Raw genomic sequence first — 18,643 nt, forward strand, 5'->3', positions numbered from 1 at the left:
ATCTTCTTTAGTACAGGATCACTGCTCCCCCTACTGGTGTGCCTTTGCCTCTCTGTGTGATGTCTGGATAGGGGAAGACTGCTTGAGCATGGCCACAGATAAATGATTGATTTTAGTTTTTCCTTATGGCAGCCTAATAACAGTGATATTATTATCCTATAATCTAAATATTATTAACACAAATTCAAGAATTGATAAATGCTCATCTCAACCACCAGTTGCCCTAAGTTTCGGTCCATGCAGCTCTGTTTGCATTGTGTCTCTTTGGTCAGGGTTTTGTTTTGGCCTTGGGTGCGTTTCGATCCTTACAAGAACCACCATCCGGTTGTTAAGTCTGACGTCAAAAGTGACGTTTAGCCATTTCCGGGTCCAAACCAGAAATTCCCCGCACCAGAGTACCAGTGAACTACAGAGGTAGAATGACAGTTTAATCGTTTTTTAGACTCGGATCTATTCATACAACAAGGGACACAGCACTTTCCCGTTTTCTCCATATTTTCAGGGTATTTGAGCCTCGGAAAAGCGCTATATAAATATAATTAATTATTATTATTATTTCTGCATTTCGAAGACAGCGCCTCAGCCAACTTTGGACCCGGAAACACGTCACGACTTAACAACCGAATAGCCCAGTTGTTATGCCAATGGCCTAGCAGACTGATTGGTTGGTTAAAACAAAGCCCATTGCATGTGTCCATATGGATGTCTGCAGGAGGAGGAGCTGATTGAGTAGGTATGCAAGCACAGGCATGTGATGGGGAAGATGCAGATGCATGTGAGGCATCACAGACATGACCGTAGCACAAGGCCCATGAGACATCAAAGGGGGAGCAGAATGATAAAGTGCTTAAACTAGAAGTCAATTGAATGATCCTTGTAAAAGAAAAAAAAAGAAAATGCTGACTCACATGGAAAGTAATCTTGCAGGAACTTGGAGGTCACTTGTCAATCTTGTCTTATTTTAACTGTAGAAGTGCCTAAAGTAATGTACATACATAACAAGCATCTTGAAAAGGCTATAAGTGGGAAAATATTCAACTTTAAATAGCAAACTCTCTCTATCTCACAACCTACTCCACTTTGTCAGTATAATCAAATCTGGATGAAAATGAACAGCTGTGTGTGTGATGCTAATTCAGTGCATTAGTACTCTTTGTACATCCGGTAGGTTTTAGTGCTTTAATAACTTTTCATTCACTTTCAAGTTTCAATATCTGGCAGATTTAAATCACTACTGCTTTGATAGAATGTTCAGTGATGTTTCATTATGTAACATGGGTTAGCCAAGTCTTTATCAGTTTGAAGAAGTTTGCAACAATGAGATGAGATTGGAAAACAGGATATGTGTTGTGGTTCAATGTTAGTAACTCACCTGTCTCTTTATACAACTGTCTTTATTATATCCTAACGTTTAATGCATTGTAATCATATAGTCTGTCTAACATCTTTCAAGTAGAATGTATCGCGATAAATGTTGTAGTAATAGGACCTGGTTACATAACTAATCACATTGTGCAATGAAAGTCATATAACCCTACATTTTGTTGTCAAATGTACATCATATTTAGAGATCCGGTCTGTGCTGTTTAAACTTTTAAAATAGCACATAGTTCATACATTTAGAGCAGATTTACACAACAATGCAACTGCAAAGTTTGGACCTGTTATTTTCAGTAGGATATACACAAAAAAAAAGCATGAAACTACACGTAACCTTAGGTTTATACCCCTCTCTTAATCTATGTTTAACTTTTTGTTCTTCCTTTTAGTTTTTATTTGTTCTTAAGGATAACAGTTAAATACTTTGCATAGGCACAAATGCTAAATCTTGCCCCCAGTCTTTCATTCTTTCTTCCTTTTTTCATTGTGTGTGTGTGTGTGTGTGTGTGTGTGTGTGTGTGTGTGTGTGTGTGTGAGTGAAATCAGTATGCATACAACAATTGAATCAGTATCATGATATATTGTCATGGTGTTTGATTAACTCAGACAATCCACAGAGAGACTCCTTTACGCATGTTCTTACCACCTTTAACCTTTTTCTTCACTTTTTTTTCTTTTCAGAAAAGTTAATTTTCATGTAATGTTTGATGGAAATATATGAAATATACTTAGTTTTATTTGTTTAACATTAGTAATAGAACAATGTTGTAACCTATTCTATTTTAAGATGAATGTAATTTATTAAGCTGAGCTTTGCTCTGCTGGAGGTTCCTCAAAGGGCCTGTCCTGTCACGTTAGCCTATGAAAAGCCGTCTGTGATCAGGGATGGGAAGTCGGAGCTACCGAGGGGCAAGCTCCCACATCTCATCCTTGTCACTGCCTTGTCACCTATACAGGACAACACACTGCAGTATGAGCAAGGCTGTAGAATTGCTTCTATTATGTAAAAAAAAAGAAAAGAAAAAAAAAAGTCTATTGTATAGGTCACAGTTTACCAAAAAAGAAAAATGTAAGTAAATTTCATCGTAGTATGGTATAATTTCATGTTTATTTGTCGCTGTGGCAACCTAAAGTTGCAATGACGGAAGCTCTGTATTTTTGTAAATGATGTAATTGTCACGTTTTTTCTAGAGCACTGTAACACACTAGATTATATTGACAGAATCTGAACATTTCCTATTTTATGGCAAAATTATATACGACAATATTTTCTGTATCTTATTGCCTTTGTATCACAGTATATTCATTTTCCTAGGGCCTATCCACGGCACTGAAATGTCTCAGTACATGCTCTTAATTTCATCAAAAAAAGAGCTATGTTGTGTTCTCTGATACAGGAACCTCTGGACTATATACTGTAGACAAGAGAAAAGTCAAAAAGTTGTTGAGCAGCAGTTTAGAATTGCACTTTTCCCCCCAAAATTTGATTATTCTAAAACTGCAGATAATTTATTATACTCATGGGTATCACAACGTGGCAGTGATCTTTTTTTTTATTATTTCAAATGTTCACAGAGGGCATCTTTCATATGAAAATGCCATTTGTAACTGGATGTTCATTTCAATTAAATTTTTACAAAATGTTTTGAATGTTATTATAGCTAGAAACATCTGCACCTGCAAGTCAGTTGAGATTTTAGATTACCCAATCAATAGAATTATGGACAGTCAGAATGTGTTTGCTTTTATTGATCCATTGGTAACATAATTCCTAAGCACTTTCTGAACAGTTGGTAAACTGAGCAGACAAGCTTATTAGTGAACTTTGCCTTACCTTTGATGTATTGTTCTTAAGTTCTTATCTGTTAGTTGGGTATCATGAAAAATAAGGATTGTAATTAGTCTATTGCAAATTAAATTTCAGTGACATATGCTGTTTTTGTCACCACAGGGGTTTTCATTTTGAGGCCAAAATGGTAGATTGTAAAGAGGGCAGTCAAACACTTTCCTGAGAAAAGCTTGATGATAAACTGGCAAACGTGCCATTCTAAATGGTTGTGCTAACGTTACTGCAGAACTGTATGTAAGCTGCTGTGCCAGTGCCACATGGTTCCATCAGTTATACTCTATAAGAGGGGAAAAGAACACACCCTTATTCATTTTAAATCTGTTTGTGACAATTTTAAATGTTTTATTTGTGCATAATTATGTGCTCTTTTATGTTATATACAGTAGTTTTGTTTTGGTAAATCCAAACTTGTGTAAAATCTAATGTTAAAAAACAAATAAAAGTTTAAGTAAATGCCATCTTTGACGCCTTTGTTTCTGTGATTCATTGATCAGATTGTATTGTTATTTTGAGACTTTCGGACATGATTTCATAAAGGTTAAGGCAAAGGGAAAAAGGTGTATTGTACAGTCTCATTTGCCTTGTAAACATTCATATAGCCTTATGCAGTCAAAGAGCATTATGCAACTTCCGCAAGGCACTTCTGCACGGCTGTTTGTTGCCATGATAGTTGATAAGCAGCTTTTACATAGACCGCTAAGTTCAGCAGCGAACACAGCTGGCAGCGTTGCCATAGCAACAGCATCCGGCGCACTTTCCTCCTCTTGGATACACATCCCTAAGCGGCGGCTGTGATTGGCTGAGCGCTCCGGGGATGTCACCGGGGTAACCGAATGATGGGCATTTTAACACACGAACGGAAATCCAACCCTTGAATGTTACTGGCCGTTTCCGTGTGGCATTCAGACAGTCATGAGTGAGGTTTACAACGGATGACGGTGGCCATTGGGCTTTTTGCACATCTATCTGGAGAGGGAAGACCCGTCTCTTTTTCGTTGGTACGGAAGCCGAGAAGGGACGGACTGGTAATGTTGCACGACGGCGGTGGGTCTCCACCCGAGAGTATGGCGGCTAGGATTGTATTGGAGAGCAAATAAGGAACGGAGGGACGTGAAAGAGATGGTGAAAAAGAAACAAAGAAATGAAACTTGTTATATGAACTCTTGAACTAGTCGTATACATTCGCTGAGATAATAATGCGCAAGTCTTCTCGCGAAATCCATCAGGGCGTTTGTCCTGTTTTTTCTCCAATGTCTTCGCCGGGGCAAGTTTTGTTTTTTGATGATGCTTAGAGCGGGTGAGCTAAGCAGATGACAAAACACAGATTTCACATTATAGGCTATCATAGCATTTCGATTTTTTTCCAATAAACATGTTTATTTTGCAATCGTTTAGATGCATTAATCATCAATGTCTGTAGAGTCTGTCTGGGGGAATTTCTACAATGAAATCCATCTTCGGGCAGCGAGTCTTTGTGCTCTGCTTTTTATTTGCCATTGCTGAGCAGTGGTAAGCACTAAGCAAGGCTGTATTTTTTTGCTATCTGCTCAAAATGGGACGTGAATTGTAGGCCTAAATGCCATTTGCGCGCGGGTATTTTAGTGCAGTTCAATGTCGAGCGGAGAGTGAAAGCTTTCGACAACCTCTTGATTTCCCCCAGTAACCAGGGAGCGATGCGCGAGTACAAAGTGGTGGTCCTGGGCAGCGGTGGGGTCGGGAAATCCGCCCTCACTGTTCAGTTTGTCACCGGGACGTTTATCGAGAAGTATGACCCCACCATAGAGGATTTCTACCGCAAGGAAATCGAGGTGGACTCTTCACCCTCTGTCCTGGAGATTCTCGACACTGCTGGCACTGAACAATTCGCTTCCATGCGGGACCTTTACATCAAAAATGGCCAAGGGTTCATATTGGTCTACAGCCTTGTCAACCAGCAGAGCTTCCAAGACATCAAACCCATGAGGGATCAGATCATTAGAGTGAAAAGGTGGGTCAATGTGGATAGAATCCGTGCATGGTATTGTACAGCACGATGTCTTTGAACTATCTAAAAGCTTAAGCATAACATACTTATTAATGCCTGGATTTTTCCTTTGCACTGATGCATACATGTGTCACATCTAATGACATAGCCCAATGGCACAGAACAGAATTGATCCAATGGCACCATCAACACCATTAAGACATTTCACGTTTTAGTCCACCACTGTACTGACAACAGTCTGATAGGACTGGCCTAGCCATTTATTTTATTATTAGGGCCTACTGATTTATATGTAACCGCCCGGCGAGAGAATGTGACCTGTGATGACACAGTAGGCCTATGAAAACATCGGCCTGACCTATAATAGAGAAATCCAAGTGGTCGACCATTAATTTAGGTTATGCAATCCAAATGGGATCTTAAACACTAATGTAGTTGGCCAAGTGTATAGTCACGACATGCCTTTTTGTTTGGTATGGGTGCCATATGGTTGGTCATCTGCTGTTATTATTTTTGCCTATAGCTCTACTGCCATCTTATGAAATAATAGGGTCATGCTGGTAATTCTCCTCCATCAGTAGAGCTCAGACCAGTCTACCCTGTCTCCCCAGTGGCGATAGTGTGTGTCTGGCTACCTCTGATGCTGCTCTGTTTGTTTGACGGGGCTGTCCACTGCCCTGAGTGCTGGATGCTGCAACCCCGGTGAAACAAGACAGCTGGAATACCCAGGATTCACAGCACCAGTGGCTCTGCAGAGAGGCCTGCTTTTGGCAACAGACCCCAGAAATACAGCTAAAGCAATGGGGGTTTGGGCCGAAGTCGCTAAATCTGGAAAAGAGCACTACTGAGAGGCCAGTTTCTGCAGAGGGGATTCAGGGAAAGTGATGTTTTTAATTAACAGCTCAAGCTGTTTGGAAAAAACAAACCAGCACAAACAGGAATTCAAGCCGGGCCTGGTGGACAGGCACGGCTACAGGGACGCTCTAGACATGAGGTCATTATTATGGATGCAGTTTGATGCTAATGTAGAGGTTAACTGAGGAGGTCTCGTTGTCCGAACCCTCGTTTATTATGAGTCCAGTGCAGAAGTAGACCGTATGCAGAACCTGTGTTGTAGTGCACTCTATCATAATTACATTCTCATGATTTATTTAACCATTTCTTTATTCCACTTTGTGTTTGTCATCACAGATGACAATTACAGAGGTATTATGTAATAATATACCAATACAATTTGATCATAGAGTAATTACAACAGTACTAGTACAATATATAGCTCATCAACTCAAATGTGTTACCCCTTTATGCCTTGGCAGTTATTCATCGAAGTTATTCATCAAAGTGTGCAGCATTGCAATCTGAAGCAAACATACATAATCACAACATGAATGAGTCAGACACCTAGTGACCTGGGGGGAAAACCCTTTGCAAATACAATCTTCCGTTTGCATGCTATCATTAGTTAGCTAGACCTGGTCTATGCATATATATGTGTTACTGTCTCTCTCCTAGAGTGTTAATGTGAAGTGGAGATCCAGCATGCAGTGGGCTGCGACAGTGTGGGTGCATCACTCATTGTAGGTGTCAGTGTATCTGCCAGGGTGAATGGAGGGAGTCTGATGAGCTACAGAGAGACAAGGCTCTGCCCTCTGAGACACCCCTCAATGGAAAAGAATAGATGAGAAGGAATGCAACACTTCTGAACTGCTCAACTATACTGGACTGTTCTGCAGGTCTGTTACCCTGGCTGCAGTCTTTGTAGGCTATACGGATATGATTTCAACCAATCAAATTTCTCATCAATGTCATCGTTACATGATCGTACATGAAATTCCGTTCTTTCAAAGATGTGGGGTACATCGCCTATTCATCTGTAGTGTCTCTTCCTGGATATCATGGAGTTTGTTTGTCTCTCCCGATGAATTTGTTACTGTTTCAAATTCAGAGTTTGGATTGTGTTTAACCATTCACATAAATCTGTGAGAATCTCCAGATGAAAGAATGAGGTCAGCATGTGTTTCCCCCATAAAGAGTAGAGTACAGGGAGAGGTATGTGAGTGGCTCCGCCTATCACATGTGTGTGTGTGTGTGTGTGTGTGTGTGTGTGTGTGTGCGCGCGCGTGCGTGCGTGTGCGTGTGGGCACTGTTGTGTGTGGAGCCAGACACACACAGGGACTCTCTCCTCAAGTCTGGTCAGGTGTCACTCCCGTAGGCATCCAGCATACTGTAAGACACTCCATCACATGATGGGCCCACAGGAACACACTTAATGGCCACATGCACAGTAGATCAAGTTTAAGATGTTTTCTGTCTAATCTGTGATTGCCATGACCCATGTATAATATGTAGTCCTCCCCTAAACAGTGTTTCATTGAAGATGAGAGCCTGGGAACCATGCTCACTTGCTGTTGGACAGTGTGTTTACAGTGAGCGTTTACAGTAAAGGTTAAATAGAAGATTCTCCAAGCTGGGGGCCCAGAGCTGCTTCTGCTACTGTTGATGTCTGCCAGTAATGGACATGACCACCTCTGATAAGAACATCTCCTACAGAGACAGTGTTGACTGTCTTCTCCTTGTTTACGGTCAAACACAAGCCACTCCTCGCTGAGCTATGTTTGTTTACGGCTGTGTTTACTTTACGGCTTCACATGCCACCAGTAGTTCACTAGAGCTTTGACGAAGTCTCAGCCTGGATCTGACTGACCTGATTAATTTACCGTCTACATTTAATTGAATAGAGATTTACAGCTGTCTGGCAGTTTAGTGCTGGAGGCCATGTTAGATGGCTGGATATCACCACGCTCTCCCAACCTGCAGACGGGTTGAGAGAGGGGCCTCAACAGTAATTGGGACAAACAACATAAACACCAAACCTAGCAGCGGTAGGCCGGTCCGTACTGTAGGTCTGTGTGCTTTTGCTAGCTCCTCTTGTCATTCGTTTCGGTTTATGGTTGAAACTTCTTGACAGATCGTCTGACGACAAGGTTAAAGTAGCAGCCGTCCCTCGGTTAGTCCTCCGCTCCTCAGGACCCCATGGCCAGGGAGTGAGGGAGGCTGAGGCCCTGTGGATTTTACAGCTGTCACTGCTGCTCACTTAGCCTCTCCTCTCCTCATCAGCACCACACAACGGAGCTATGCCCGCCGCCCGCCCAGGTCAGAGCCACTGGTGTGTGTCGCGCTCATTCGGAGCCCTGTCAACAGGCATCAGTGTCTGCTGTGGGTCATGGGTGCAGATGATTACCCCCAATCTACCTCCCTCGTGCCCGCAGAGCTCATCACCCCTCGCTTCAGCAACAGTTAGCCACGCACAGGTGATGCCCACTGACGGCTGGCACAGGACGTGTCTGTATAATATGAGAGCATGGCAAGAGGTCGATCGAGGGAGGGAGGATAAATTAGCCTTGTATTCGAAGGACCCGTCAGTCTCACTCTTTATTGACGTTCAGTAGATGTTCAGCTTGTTAGTGCAGCTTGTTAATTATTTAGTCACAAGGTCAGTGAGTCTGTTTGTTCTTCACAACAGACATTGGTGGAGGACAATACTTCTCCAAAACAGCAGTCAGTAGGGCCGCAGGGCTTGCTAATAGAGATGTCGTTTGAAATTGGTTGAAATGATGCATGAAATAGTCGTCCGATAATGTCCTTGTTCTAGCGCTGATTTCAAGAATAGGTGTATTGGTTTGATCAATCTTTTTCTTATTGTTGAGAACGCTTGGTTATTGTTTGAATACCAGATGGACCCTTTAAGTCATAGACAAACAGTATGCCGAATCTCTTGGCAGCATATTTGTGTAATGCCCCAGTCAATACATGGAGGAATAGAGTCTTTTATAGAAGGTTCAGTTGTCAGAAATCTACAGAGTCATCCTTTTCATTATGCATTTCAATCATGAGTTAATAATATTGAGTCATACAGTACAGGACCGTATTTTACCCAGAGCTAGTCAAGCAGGAGCATAGTACTGAAAGTACTGATGCAGAGAACTCTTACTTTGTCTATTTTTCGAAGCCTGGTTTGAGCATTACAAAGCAAGTCTTGATACTCCAAGAATATTAATGTTCAGTCACAAACAAATAGGGCGAGGCAATGGAAATAATGATAGTCTGTATTGTCAGTCAAGCAGTGAATAGTGCAGTGATGATTCGTGATTGAACCGTTGTTAACAAAGACTTTAACGTTCAAGGAGGATGCTTAAGCTGTTATTGTGGAAGATGACAGGGAGGGTAGAGAAAAGAATGTGCAATTGCTGGAATAGGAGAGAAACAAATAGCCTCAAGCACAATGTCTTTTTGTTGTTTTTCAATCACAACTGCTTGAAAAGAAGAAATCTGTCTTTCTTTCTTTCTGCATAATTGCAATTTCTCCAATGAATTACCTAAGGATAATCGTCAAACTTTTTAAACAAAGTGTGGGCTTATGATGTAGTTGTATATGTACTGTATGTGCAGGTGATCCACCCAAAGAGGTATTCTATTATTTCTATAGTAGAGTTCATTGACTGATGCTTCATAGCGTGTTCCACTGTAATCTTCATGTAGACCCAGAGATCAGGGGAGAGAGAGGGTGAAACTGACTGACTCTGTCACTCCCAGCCACAGTTTCTATTTTTACAGCCCATAAATTAGACCAATCTAATTTTAGCCTCTCCTCCTCTCCCCTGTCTTTCGCCAGTATGGGGTGGAAGTGGAAACCGACTCCAAATTGTGTTGTTGCAGATGTTGTAATGTTGATTCACTGATATACTGTAATTTGAAAGTGTTTATTTGGTTTTCCTCCCTTGTGCTTTTTTGCAATCACTTCAAAATGCCACTGAATAGGCCTAATGGAAGAGGAATTAGCTCATTCATTAGTCCATGATCAAATGTTTGAGGCGGCATGCTGTGGGTACGGAATAGTTGTGTGTTTTCAGGAAAGCACCAGATCACTCTAGACTGCAGTGCAGATTCTGTCTAACGTGGGTCTAACATTTCTCCTTGAGGAATGGCAATACTGTTTGTCCAGTGCATTTGTCAGTCACCTCTTGTCTAACTGGAACATGTCCAGGGTTTGACAAACACATCTTGTCATCATTTGACAATAGTACCAAGAGTTTACTGGAAACAGTAAAGGAGTAGGTAGATGTCCTCTTTGTGCCTTGTGACAGTCCAACAAATCCAAGGAGGTTGTTTTTAAGAAGCCAAAAAGTAATATCGCAGCTGTTGTCTGTTTTTATCATTCGCTCTCACAAATAACAGAGCTTATGAGGAAATACAGCCTCTCTGGGATGGTGTTTCTCTCTTGCTGTGGATGTATTTAAAATACAGTAAAGAATACAGTAAAACTCTTCAAGGCCTCATCTTAAATGAGCCCCCTGCCTCTCCCCTGAACTACAGCACAGCCGTGGAGTTCACTGGTCCGTCTGACTCAGCTGAATCCTGCCTCCTGAGTCAGCTGCAGACCGCCTCCCCTCCTCAGCAGGGCTCCACACTGACTGACTGGACTGAAACACACCATCAGAACAGAGAATAATAAGCCTGTGGAAGAGGACAGACAGACTCCATCTCACTGTGCATACCACCTCACCACCACGTAGGCCATGCCGGCGCTCACCGAGGGCCAGATAAACTCAGTGGCCATCGGACCACCAGCTACCACCTTCCCTCATCCAGGCCTATATCAGTTGATGCATCATGCATTATAAATAAGGGGTGTCTGGGACCGTTGCGGTGGGTGATTGCAGCGAGAGTGCTTTGGTACATGCCTGCAGTCAGACTGACAGACTCGGTGAGTGTAGCGTGTTTGTGTAGCGTCATGAGCACGTGTTTTGGACAGGACTGCTGAGTGGAGAGCATAAAAGCAGGGGGCTCAAACCCCCTGTAAGCCAAGAGTGGTCCTCTGTACTTGTCAACTTGTGCCATTCGGCCACCCATTGTTTTCTGCCTTCACACCCTCCGTGGCTCAGACCCAGAGCGCCCAACACCCTGCGTGCTGAGACCCTGCGAGTGCCGGTATCCGTGGCAGCCGTCCTCACACACCTCCTGGGATTGCAGGTTTTCCCCCTCTGTTATTACGGCTATTTATAGAACCTCTCCCCCCTTTGGCACCAGATGACAAGTCTTTTCTTTGTGCTGTACTCCTTGTGTGATGGGAGTCTGAGTCGCTGCGCTCTCTGTCACGGGAGCATTAGGTAGGTAAACTACGGAATCCATCATTATGGTAATAAATGAATGGATGGATGGTTACAGTGTGCTTTTATTTGACTTCCGCTGCGACACCGTCTTCTGCTCCTTTCTCAAGCATCATCATCTATCATGGATGATTGCCAGTCTCTTTTGGGTGTTCTTTTTATATGAGTTTACAGTGAGTCATAGTGATATATTATTCATTTTACTTTCCAGAGCTGAGAAGCAGACAGCTATGACAATAGCACCAGGGAGAGTGGCTGTGTTTTGAGCTCAGCAGTGGATCCGAAATCTTTTTCCAGCAGAGCTAACTGGGCCTGAGAACCGAGCACAATCCCATACCAGAATAGGGCCAATTTTGCTCTTGTTTCACATTTGCAGATACACACACACACACACACACACACACAGTTGCTTACAAACACACTGACTTCCCAGTTCCCATACACACGCAATCTCTCTCATAAACACACAGTCACATCCCATTCTTCTCCAGGTTCCCCAGCCCCCCTGGAGCGCTGTGGAGCATGTCTTCTCATGAAGGAATGGCTTTGGAGAGCAGCCTTGTAATCAGGTGGTGAGGCAGCATGTGAACTCACGTGAAGATCTACCACAGGCTTCCACATGAGTGGGGGCTGGGATAGACGCCCCACTGCCACCACCCACAGGCCCTGCTCAGAGCAGAGACGCCCAAGAAGGGAACCATCATTTACCTCCCCCAAAGCTGTGCTCCCCCCCCCCGGTGTGGGCTCTCTCTAAACGGGTACCGCCGCAGAGGCACAGCCCTGTCCTCAAATCTACACACCCACAACTATGATCAGGGCTTTTCAATGAGAGTGGGGAGGGAATGGAACGGCGGGCTGCATGTTTTTTTACTGCGGCCACTAAGACGTGTTTCAAAATAGCACACGTCCCACACTCAGGGCCTCAATGGACTTGTTGAAGTTAAGGAATGCTATCAATGAGAGCATTCTGTCTTTAACAATAGACACCACTGTCACAATTTGAGTCTCAATGGGTATGTTTTCACATGTACAGTGCTGTATGGTATCAGGCTGTGTCGAGTGGCTGACTCAGAGCTTTGTAGCTGAGAGCTGTACTGTATTTCACACACAGCAGCTCCTCCTAGACCCCTCGTGTCTGCTGTTTAATCCCTCTAGTTCTTCTTGAGTTGGAAACAGAAGGAGGATGGGCAGAGATTAAAGTTCATTCTGGATAATATATTCAGGAGTAGATCAAAGTAAGCTTCATATTCTCTCCAACTTTAAGCTTATTTAGTGCTGGAACCTGCAGACCACGGCCCCTGTGATAAGCTCACAGGTTTCTCTGCTAAAGAAAGTATTACAGTTGCTGATTCTCTCCAATTCTCCCACAGAGATACTGCAAGACACACGCTTGCAGAATCAATCACGAGTAGAATAGATCTATCTCCAATACTACACATCTTGTGTTCCTGTTACCATACTGTTTTCTGTCAAATGACCTTTAATAATTTAGGAGCATGAATATTTCATGCAGAGAGGGCTAACCTTTGAAAAATCTAACGATGCAGAGAGGTGTCTGGGAGCATGATGCTCCTCTGATCTACTTGTGCTCAATAACAACAGAAGAAAAAGGCATTGGGTTCAGAGTATGTGTACTCTGGTTAAAACGATCTCTATATAACAGAATGAACGTGCTCCGGCACACCTCTCACTTGAAGATAAGGAATGGAGGGATTGGCTGCCTACTTTTTCCAAGTGAGCAAGAGTTGGTACTTTCGACTCACAACACAACATTTGGAACTGAATTAGTAATTTGATTCGGTAAAGAGAAATGTAAACTAAATTACATTTTCAAAATGATGTATTCCTCGTGATGTGTTCAATATAGAAGGGCCTAATTTCATCAATGGACAGTACCAGCAACTCATGCCAGCATTGCTCTGATTTACGGTGATATTCCTGATTAATGCTTGTGGTACTTTTTATTTGACAGTGTCAAGATTATACAAGGTTTTTAGATTATACCATTTATTAAGACCCAGCTCCTTAAGAAGACCATGATGTAAGACTCTTGTTTGCCCTTGTGCAAGTAGCCCAGTTCCTCAGTGGCAGCTCTCAACCGACATGGCAGGGAGTTCAAAGCTCGCAGGATTATGGCCACTTCCTGCCCTTGGGGGACATTGGGGGCTATATCGACCACTTCCTGTTGACTGCTGGGCTGGTTAAGCACTTGGGTTGTGAGTGATAGTAGTTGGCCTACGGCATGTGGGTAGTATAGATCTCCACCCTAGCAACCACCTCTCAGAACCACAATGGCTAAGCCTTTTAGAAAATAAAGTGAAGAATGTACTACATGGATTTAATATAATTATTTATGGCTTCCATGATTGATTGACAACATCTTGCTGTGCCAAGGAAGCTTTCATTCTCGAGTGCAATTATGCCTATTAACCATACATTTGTTAGAGTGCCTAGAGGAGTGCAGATGACTGTTGTTTCTTTGATACGTCAGGTACAGAAAAAAACACAAGGCTTATAAGCACCCCTGAAGTCTCCCTCTAACATCTCTCAGCTGACCACATCTCCTCTTACACATGCATGTCTCACACTGCTTTGAGCCTAGGAGAGTACTGTATAACCATGACTGTCCAAACAGGATGTAATCAGATACTTTCTGACCTCCAAATGTGTGTGTGTGTGTGTGTGTGTGTGTGTGTGTGTGTGTGTGTGTTTGTGTGTGCGTGTGTGTTTGTGTTTGTCGTTGTGATGACCAGGTACGAGAAGGTCCCAGTGATCCTGGTGGGGAACAAGGTGGATCTGGAGAGTGAGCGGGAAGTGTCAGCCAGCGAGGGCCAGGCGCTGGCTGAAGAGTGGGGCTGCCCCTTCATGGAGACCTCGGCCAAGAGCAAAACCATGGTGGACGAACTGTTCGCTGAGATCGTTCGACAGATGGACTACGCCGCCCAGCCAGACAAAGATGACCCCTGCTGCTCCTCCTGCAATATACAGTAGCCCCAGGACCTAGGGGGAAGAGGAAGTCACCATACAGTACAGGACACACCGAAAGATGGGAAATACATACACCAACAAAATGAAAGATTAACAAACTCATGGTGGAACTTGAATGGATTTGAACTCTTTGGTGTGTAAAATCAGTTGAGAAGTAATTAATAATAATGATATGTTAATAATTAATAGAATGGAATGAGGAATGCAAGGAATTTGCCGCAAGAGAAATTGACAAACTGGACTAAAGAAGAGTGCACTCGCCTTATGTTATTCTGTTTTTTTGTTCGGGGGGGCGGGGGGGGTTTCTGTCTGAGAAAAACGTCATCCTGAGTCCTGAGTCATCAGTGCAGATTTAGGTTTTTCTACTCTTTATGTTGTTCTGCAATCTGCTTTGGTAATACATGTCTTTTACATTGTTTTCGTTTTGTTGATATGACCCAGTTTCCCATAGCACATCTAGCTGGACCCTTCTCCATTTTAAGTTATGACGGAACAGCTGATAGCTACACATACCCCAGAGCAGATAATCCCTCTGATCCACTTGTTTTAAACATTGATGAGTAATTGATTTGTGTACTGGGTTTCTCTGTGCAGGAAAAGAGAGGGCCTACATTCATCCAAGGGGATATTTTTTGTACACATCACTGGCAGAACCAAAGAGGTGACTTGAAATCGCCTCTATTTTATTTGTTGTTTATTTTTATTTTTTTGCGGAATGGGAAGAAAATGGTGGAAAAGTCAGTGTCTTTCTTGAAACATCAGTGCAACAATGTTGTCTTCTCTTTCCTATTTTCTCGTTTTGGAGATCTTATTGTAAGTGTAGCGGAGATGTCTTTCACCTATCCTGTGATGTTTTTTTTTCTTCAGGAGGCTCTGACAACAGATTGCTGAATATTGTAACTGTTTCATTCTGATGGAACAAGGAGTCCATCTCTCAGTGTTTGAATATCTCTACAAAATATCTCTAGAAATTGTCTTCTTTTCAGGAATGGGTGACATTTAGAATGAAGATGCCATCATTCATCACACTTTCCATTTTCTTTCCTTTTCTGATTGGGTATCACGATAAAGTGGGGTGCTACTATTTCATAACATCCCCTTCCTCTTTATGTATTCAGAGTATTCAAATTTATAGTAATAATAGTAATGACAATGATGATGACGATGATAACAATTATAATTAACGGTAGTGTAAATATTTTGTATGGAAAGTGCCAGCTCCTATGAAGACACTGACTCAACACATGTGGAATTGTCAACTGTATGCATGGCTAGTAAACAAAAAAAGGACTTTATCGTTTGAGATTATTACAGGCTGTGGAAATGTGCAAACCAAACACAAACACGTTTGGATCTGGACACTGTCTGAACTGTACATCTATGTTGCCACGGGGAACCAGACCCTCCCTCTGTTACCATTTTCATTGATCATTTTATATTTTTTTATGTGACCATTTACTCTTTTCTCCCCCCCCCCCCCTAAATGAATGGTGACACTGTTTCATTTGGCACCCAAACAATAAAAGTGCGTTTAACACTAGATTGAGAGTCCCAAGCGTGAATGACACTATTTCTATCTAGTGATTGGATTGACATGCACTCAAAGGCATGTTTGTTCCAAATTGCTCGGGGAGAGAGAAATCTATTCTGGGGGAAATCACTTCTTTTCTTCTGTCACTTGCCGTTTTAAATAACACAGTGAACACACATTGCTTGGTGAATGATAAGAACCCGTCGTCGATTGCTCTAGTCTGTCATGTGGTACACAGCTTGATAGCTAAAACCTTTCTTTCTTATTTGTTTGGTTTTTATTTATGCTCCAAAAGAGAAAAAAAATGAAATTATGGACATAACTTCAAAGCAGTTTGACTATGTGCCTAAATAAATATTACTGTTTACCTCTCCCTGGGCTTAACCCAAGACCTATGTGACATGTATGCTCCTACTTCGTATTACCCTCTATAGATTAGCAAACATCATGATGTGAAAAAAATATTCTATGGCCACAAACATCAAACAGCAGTGGTACAGTGGAAAGACTGCACTAATTACGCCTGGCTTGGCACCCATTTGAAAGAGGTTTGTAACAAACCAACACATGGCTAATACCGTGCCGTGCATGTTAATGTGAGTTCTGATTGGCACTGGCATAGTGGTACAGTACCATTGAGCTGTGTACACTGTCATGAATGTTGATTACCGGTATATCAATTAATGTCCTAGCCACAAGAGGCCTGAGGGAGAGGCCTAGCTAGCAGAGTGCAACTCATGATGTTTCTCCTGTCACCCTATGGTTTGGCCAACCCTGAAGGACCACTAGTCATCATTTTCAACCACAGGGCTTGACGCTTTGTCACCAGCAGTCCTGGGACTATGAAGCCTCTGCCTTGATCCATAATTGTATCATTTCAAATAACATCAGTGGTGGGGGCTGAATCTTAGCTGATAATAATAAGATCAGTGTATGTTTTTAAAATGTTAAAGTGATAAACAAACTGATTTGTATCCAGGACTAGACTCAGTACTCTTGGCCCCCCTCTCTGGGCCCCTGGGGCCCCCTCATGGAGCAGCTTCAGAGCCCCATGCCCACACTGACACACATAGAGGGGCTAAAGCCGGGATTAGAGGGATTGTTCTCTGAAGATAATGGAATTATGATGACAGATATACAGTACAATGGTCATACAGACAATATGAAGTGTTCAGAGGTCCTCAGTTTACTGTTAAATAACATTGAATAGAAGTTGCATTGTTGTGTAGTAATTACGTGTGCAATGGAATTGTGTTGTCCCCCGGGACATTGTTGATAATGCCCTCTCCAAGATATGAAGATATACTTTATATAATCCCGATTTTTATCAGTCGTCCATTTTGGGGTCGCTTTCATGTCGAGTTAATCCCTCATCTCAGCGAGGGTGAGGCACCGAAAATTGGATTGAAAGATGAAACACTTGAACGAAATGATAAAAGGCAGGCTCCCCTATGTATCGCTTTTCCTATTTTCTTGGTTTGCCTCCGGGCTAATTTTAGAGATTGTCTTGAATCACTAGTGCAGTGCGGCTGAAGCGCCCTTTCAGGGGAATCACTTGCTAATAGATCCAAATACATTTCTGTGAGCATTCCCTCTGAGACACCTGTCAACAGCCACCACCCACCCATGTTTCTTAACCTTGTTGAGATCAGGCTTTCCTAGTTCAGATTAAATCTGCAGAAAGTACAGCTACTAAAGGGTGGAAACCCATTTGCACTGGACGCCTTGGTCAAACTAGGCGGAGCTCCAAAAACATTTCAAACGATTTTTTTCCTTCAGGTTTTCTTACATTTTCTTAAATATTGCAAGCTAGCATAGGCAAAAACGTTCAGCAAAACAGTCCTACCCAGTCAGAAAAGACAACACACATAACAACAAGCAGCTATTCTATAGCCATGTGAGGCAGGGTTCTTGGAATGTATCATCATCCTATGAAATATGGGAGGACATTCTCCCATCGCTCCGTCCAGTTCAATCCAAACCAGACCAGCTAATCTAAAGTTCTCCAGACCTCCAAAGGAGGCGTGAAAACAACATGATTGGGAGGTATGGCTCCTGTGATTGGGAGGTATGGTCACTCCTCTACTGATCTCTGTGAAGAGATAGAGAGACCTCACTCTCCTTCCTCTGTCTGTGGACGTGCTGCCTGGCTGAGCTGAGGGACTTCAGACAGACACAGAAGAGGCAGGATGTAGAGTTACCGCTCCTTGAGGTCACTATTTGGGTGACACTTGACTCACCTGTCAATCCTTACTGGTCTTCTCTGTCTCTCTGAATAAACACAGTGAGAATGGATAACCATTGCAAAACAAATATGTCATGTGTCATCAAATGTGGCTGTAGAGTTGGTTCCTGCGGTTTCTATAAGGGGCTTGTTAAAGAGGAATGTGGCTGTGGGTCTTCTGGATCATTGTTGTCCAGTCAGAGTCAGAATCGTTGGCGGTCACTACAGACTACTGTTCTCCCGCCCACATCACCACAGACTCACAGGCTGTTAAAGAATGCAGTCGGAACACAATGGGAGCTTGCATCCTCTGAACAGGCTGTGCCCCTTCAGAACGCTTGAAAAGAACCCCCTGAGCTGTGGAGCGTAGGTGTATGAATTAAATAGGAGCTGACTCATGTTTACCTGTTCAGCTCTCAGACTGGAGGCTGGAGGCGTTGGTGCTGCAACTGTGACACTGTGTGGCATGTTTGTTCCAGCTGAGGACCCCGTCAGTGTGTCAAATGTCAAGATGAAGAGG

General features: G+C 42.8%; 1 protein-coding gene across 1 annotated transcript; it reads left to right on the plus strand.

Moving 5' to 3' along the window:
• Positions 1 to 4,902: 4,902 nt before the first annotated feature.
• Positions 4,903 to 14,371, plus strand: rap2aa (RAP2A, member of RAS oncogene family a; the record flags this gene model as incomplete). The annotated part of the gene is made up of 2 exons (XM_080535814.1): positions 4,903 to 5,216; positions 14,134 to 14,371. The coding sequence occupies 2 exons, from the start codon at positions 4,903 to 4,905 to the stop codon at positions 14,369 to 14,371; spliced, it is 552 nt and encodes a 183-aa protein (XP_080391940.1).
• Between the last annotated feature and the right edge of the window lie 4,272 nt (positions 14,372 to 18,643).

Source organism: Nansenia antarctica, assembly GCF_963989245.1.
Source record: "Nansenia antarctica genome assembly, chromosome: 7".
NCBI lineage: Eukaryota > Metazoa > Chordata > Actinopteri > Argentiniformes > Microstomatidae > Nansenia > Nansenia antarctica.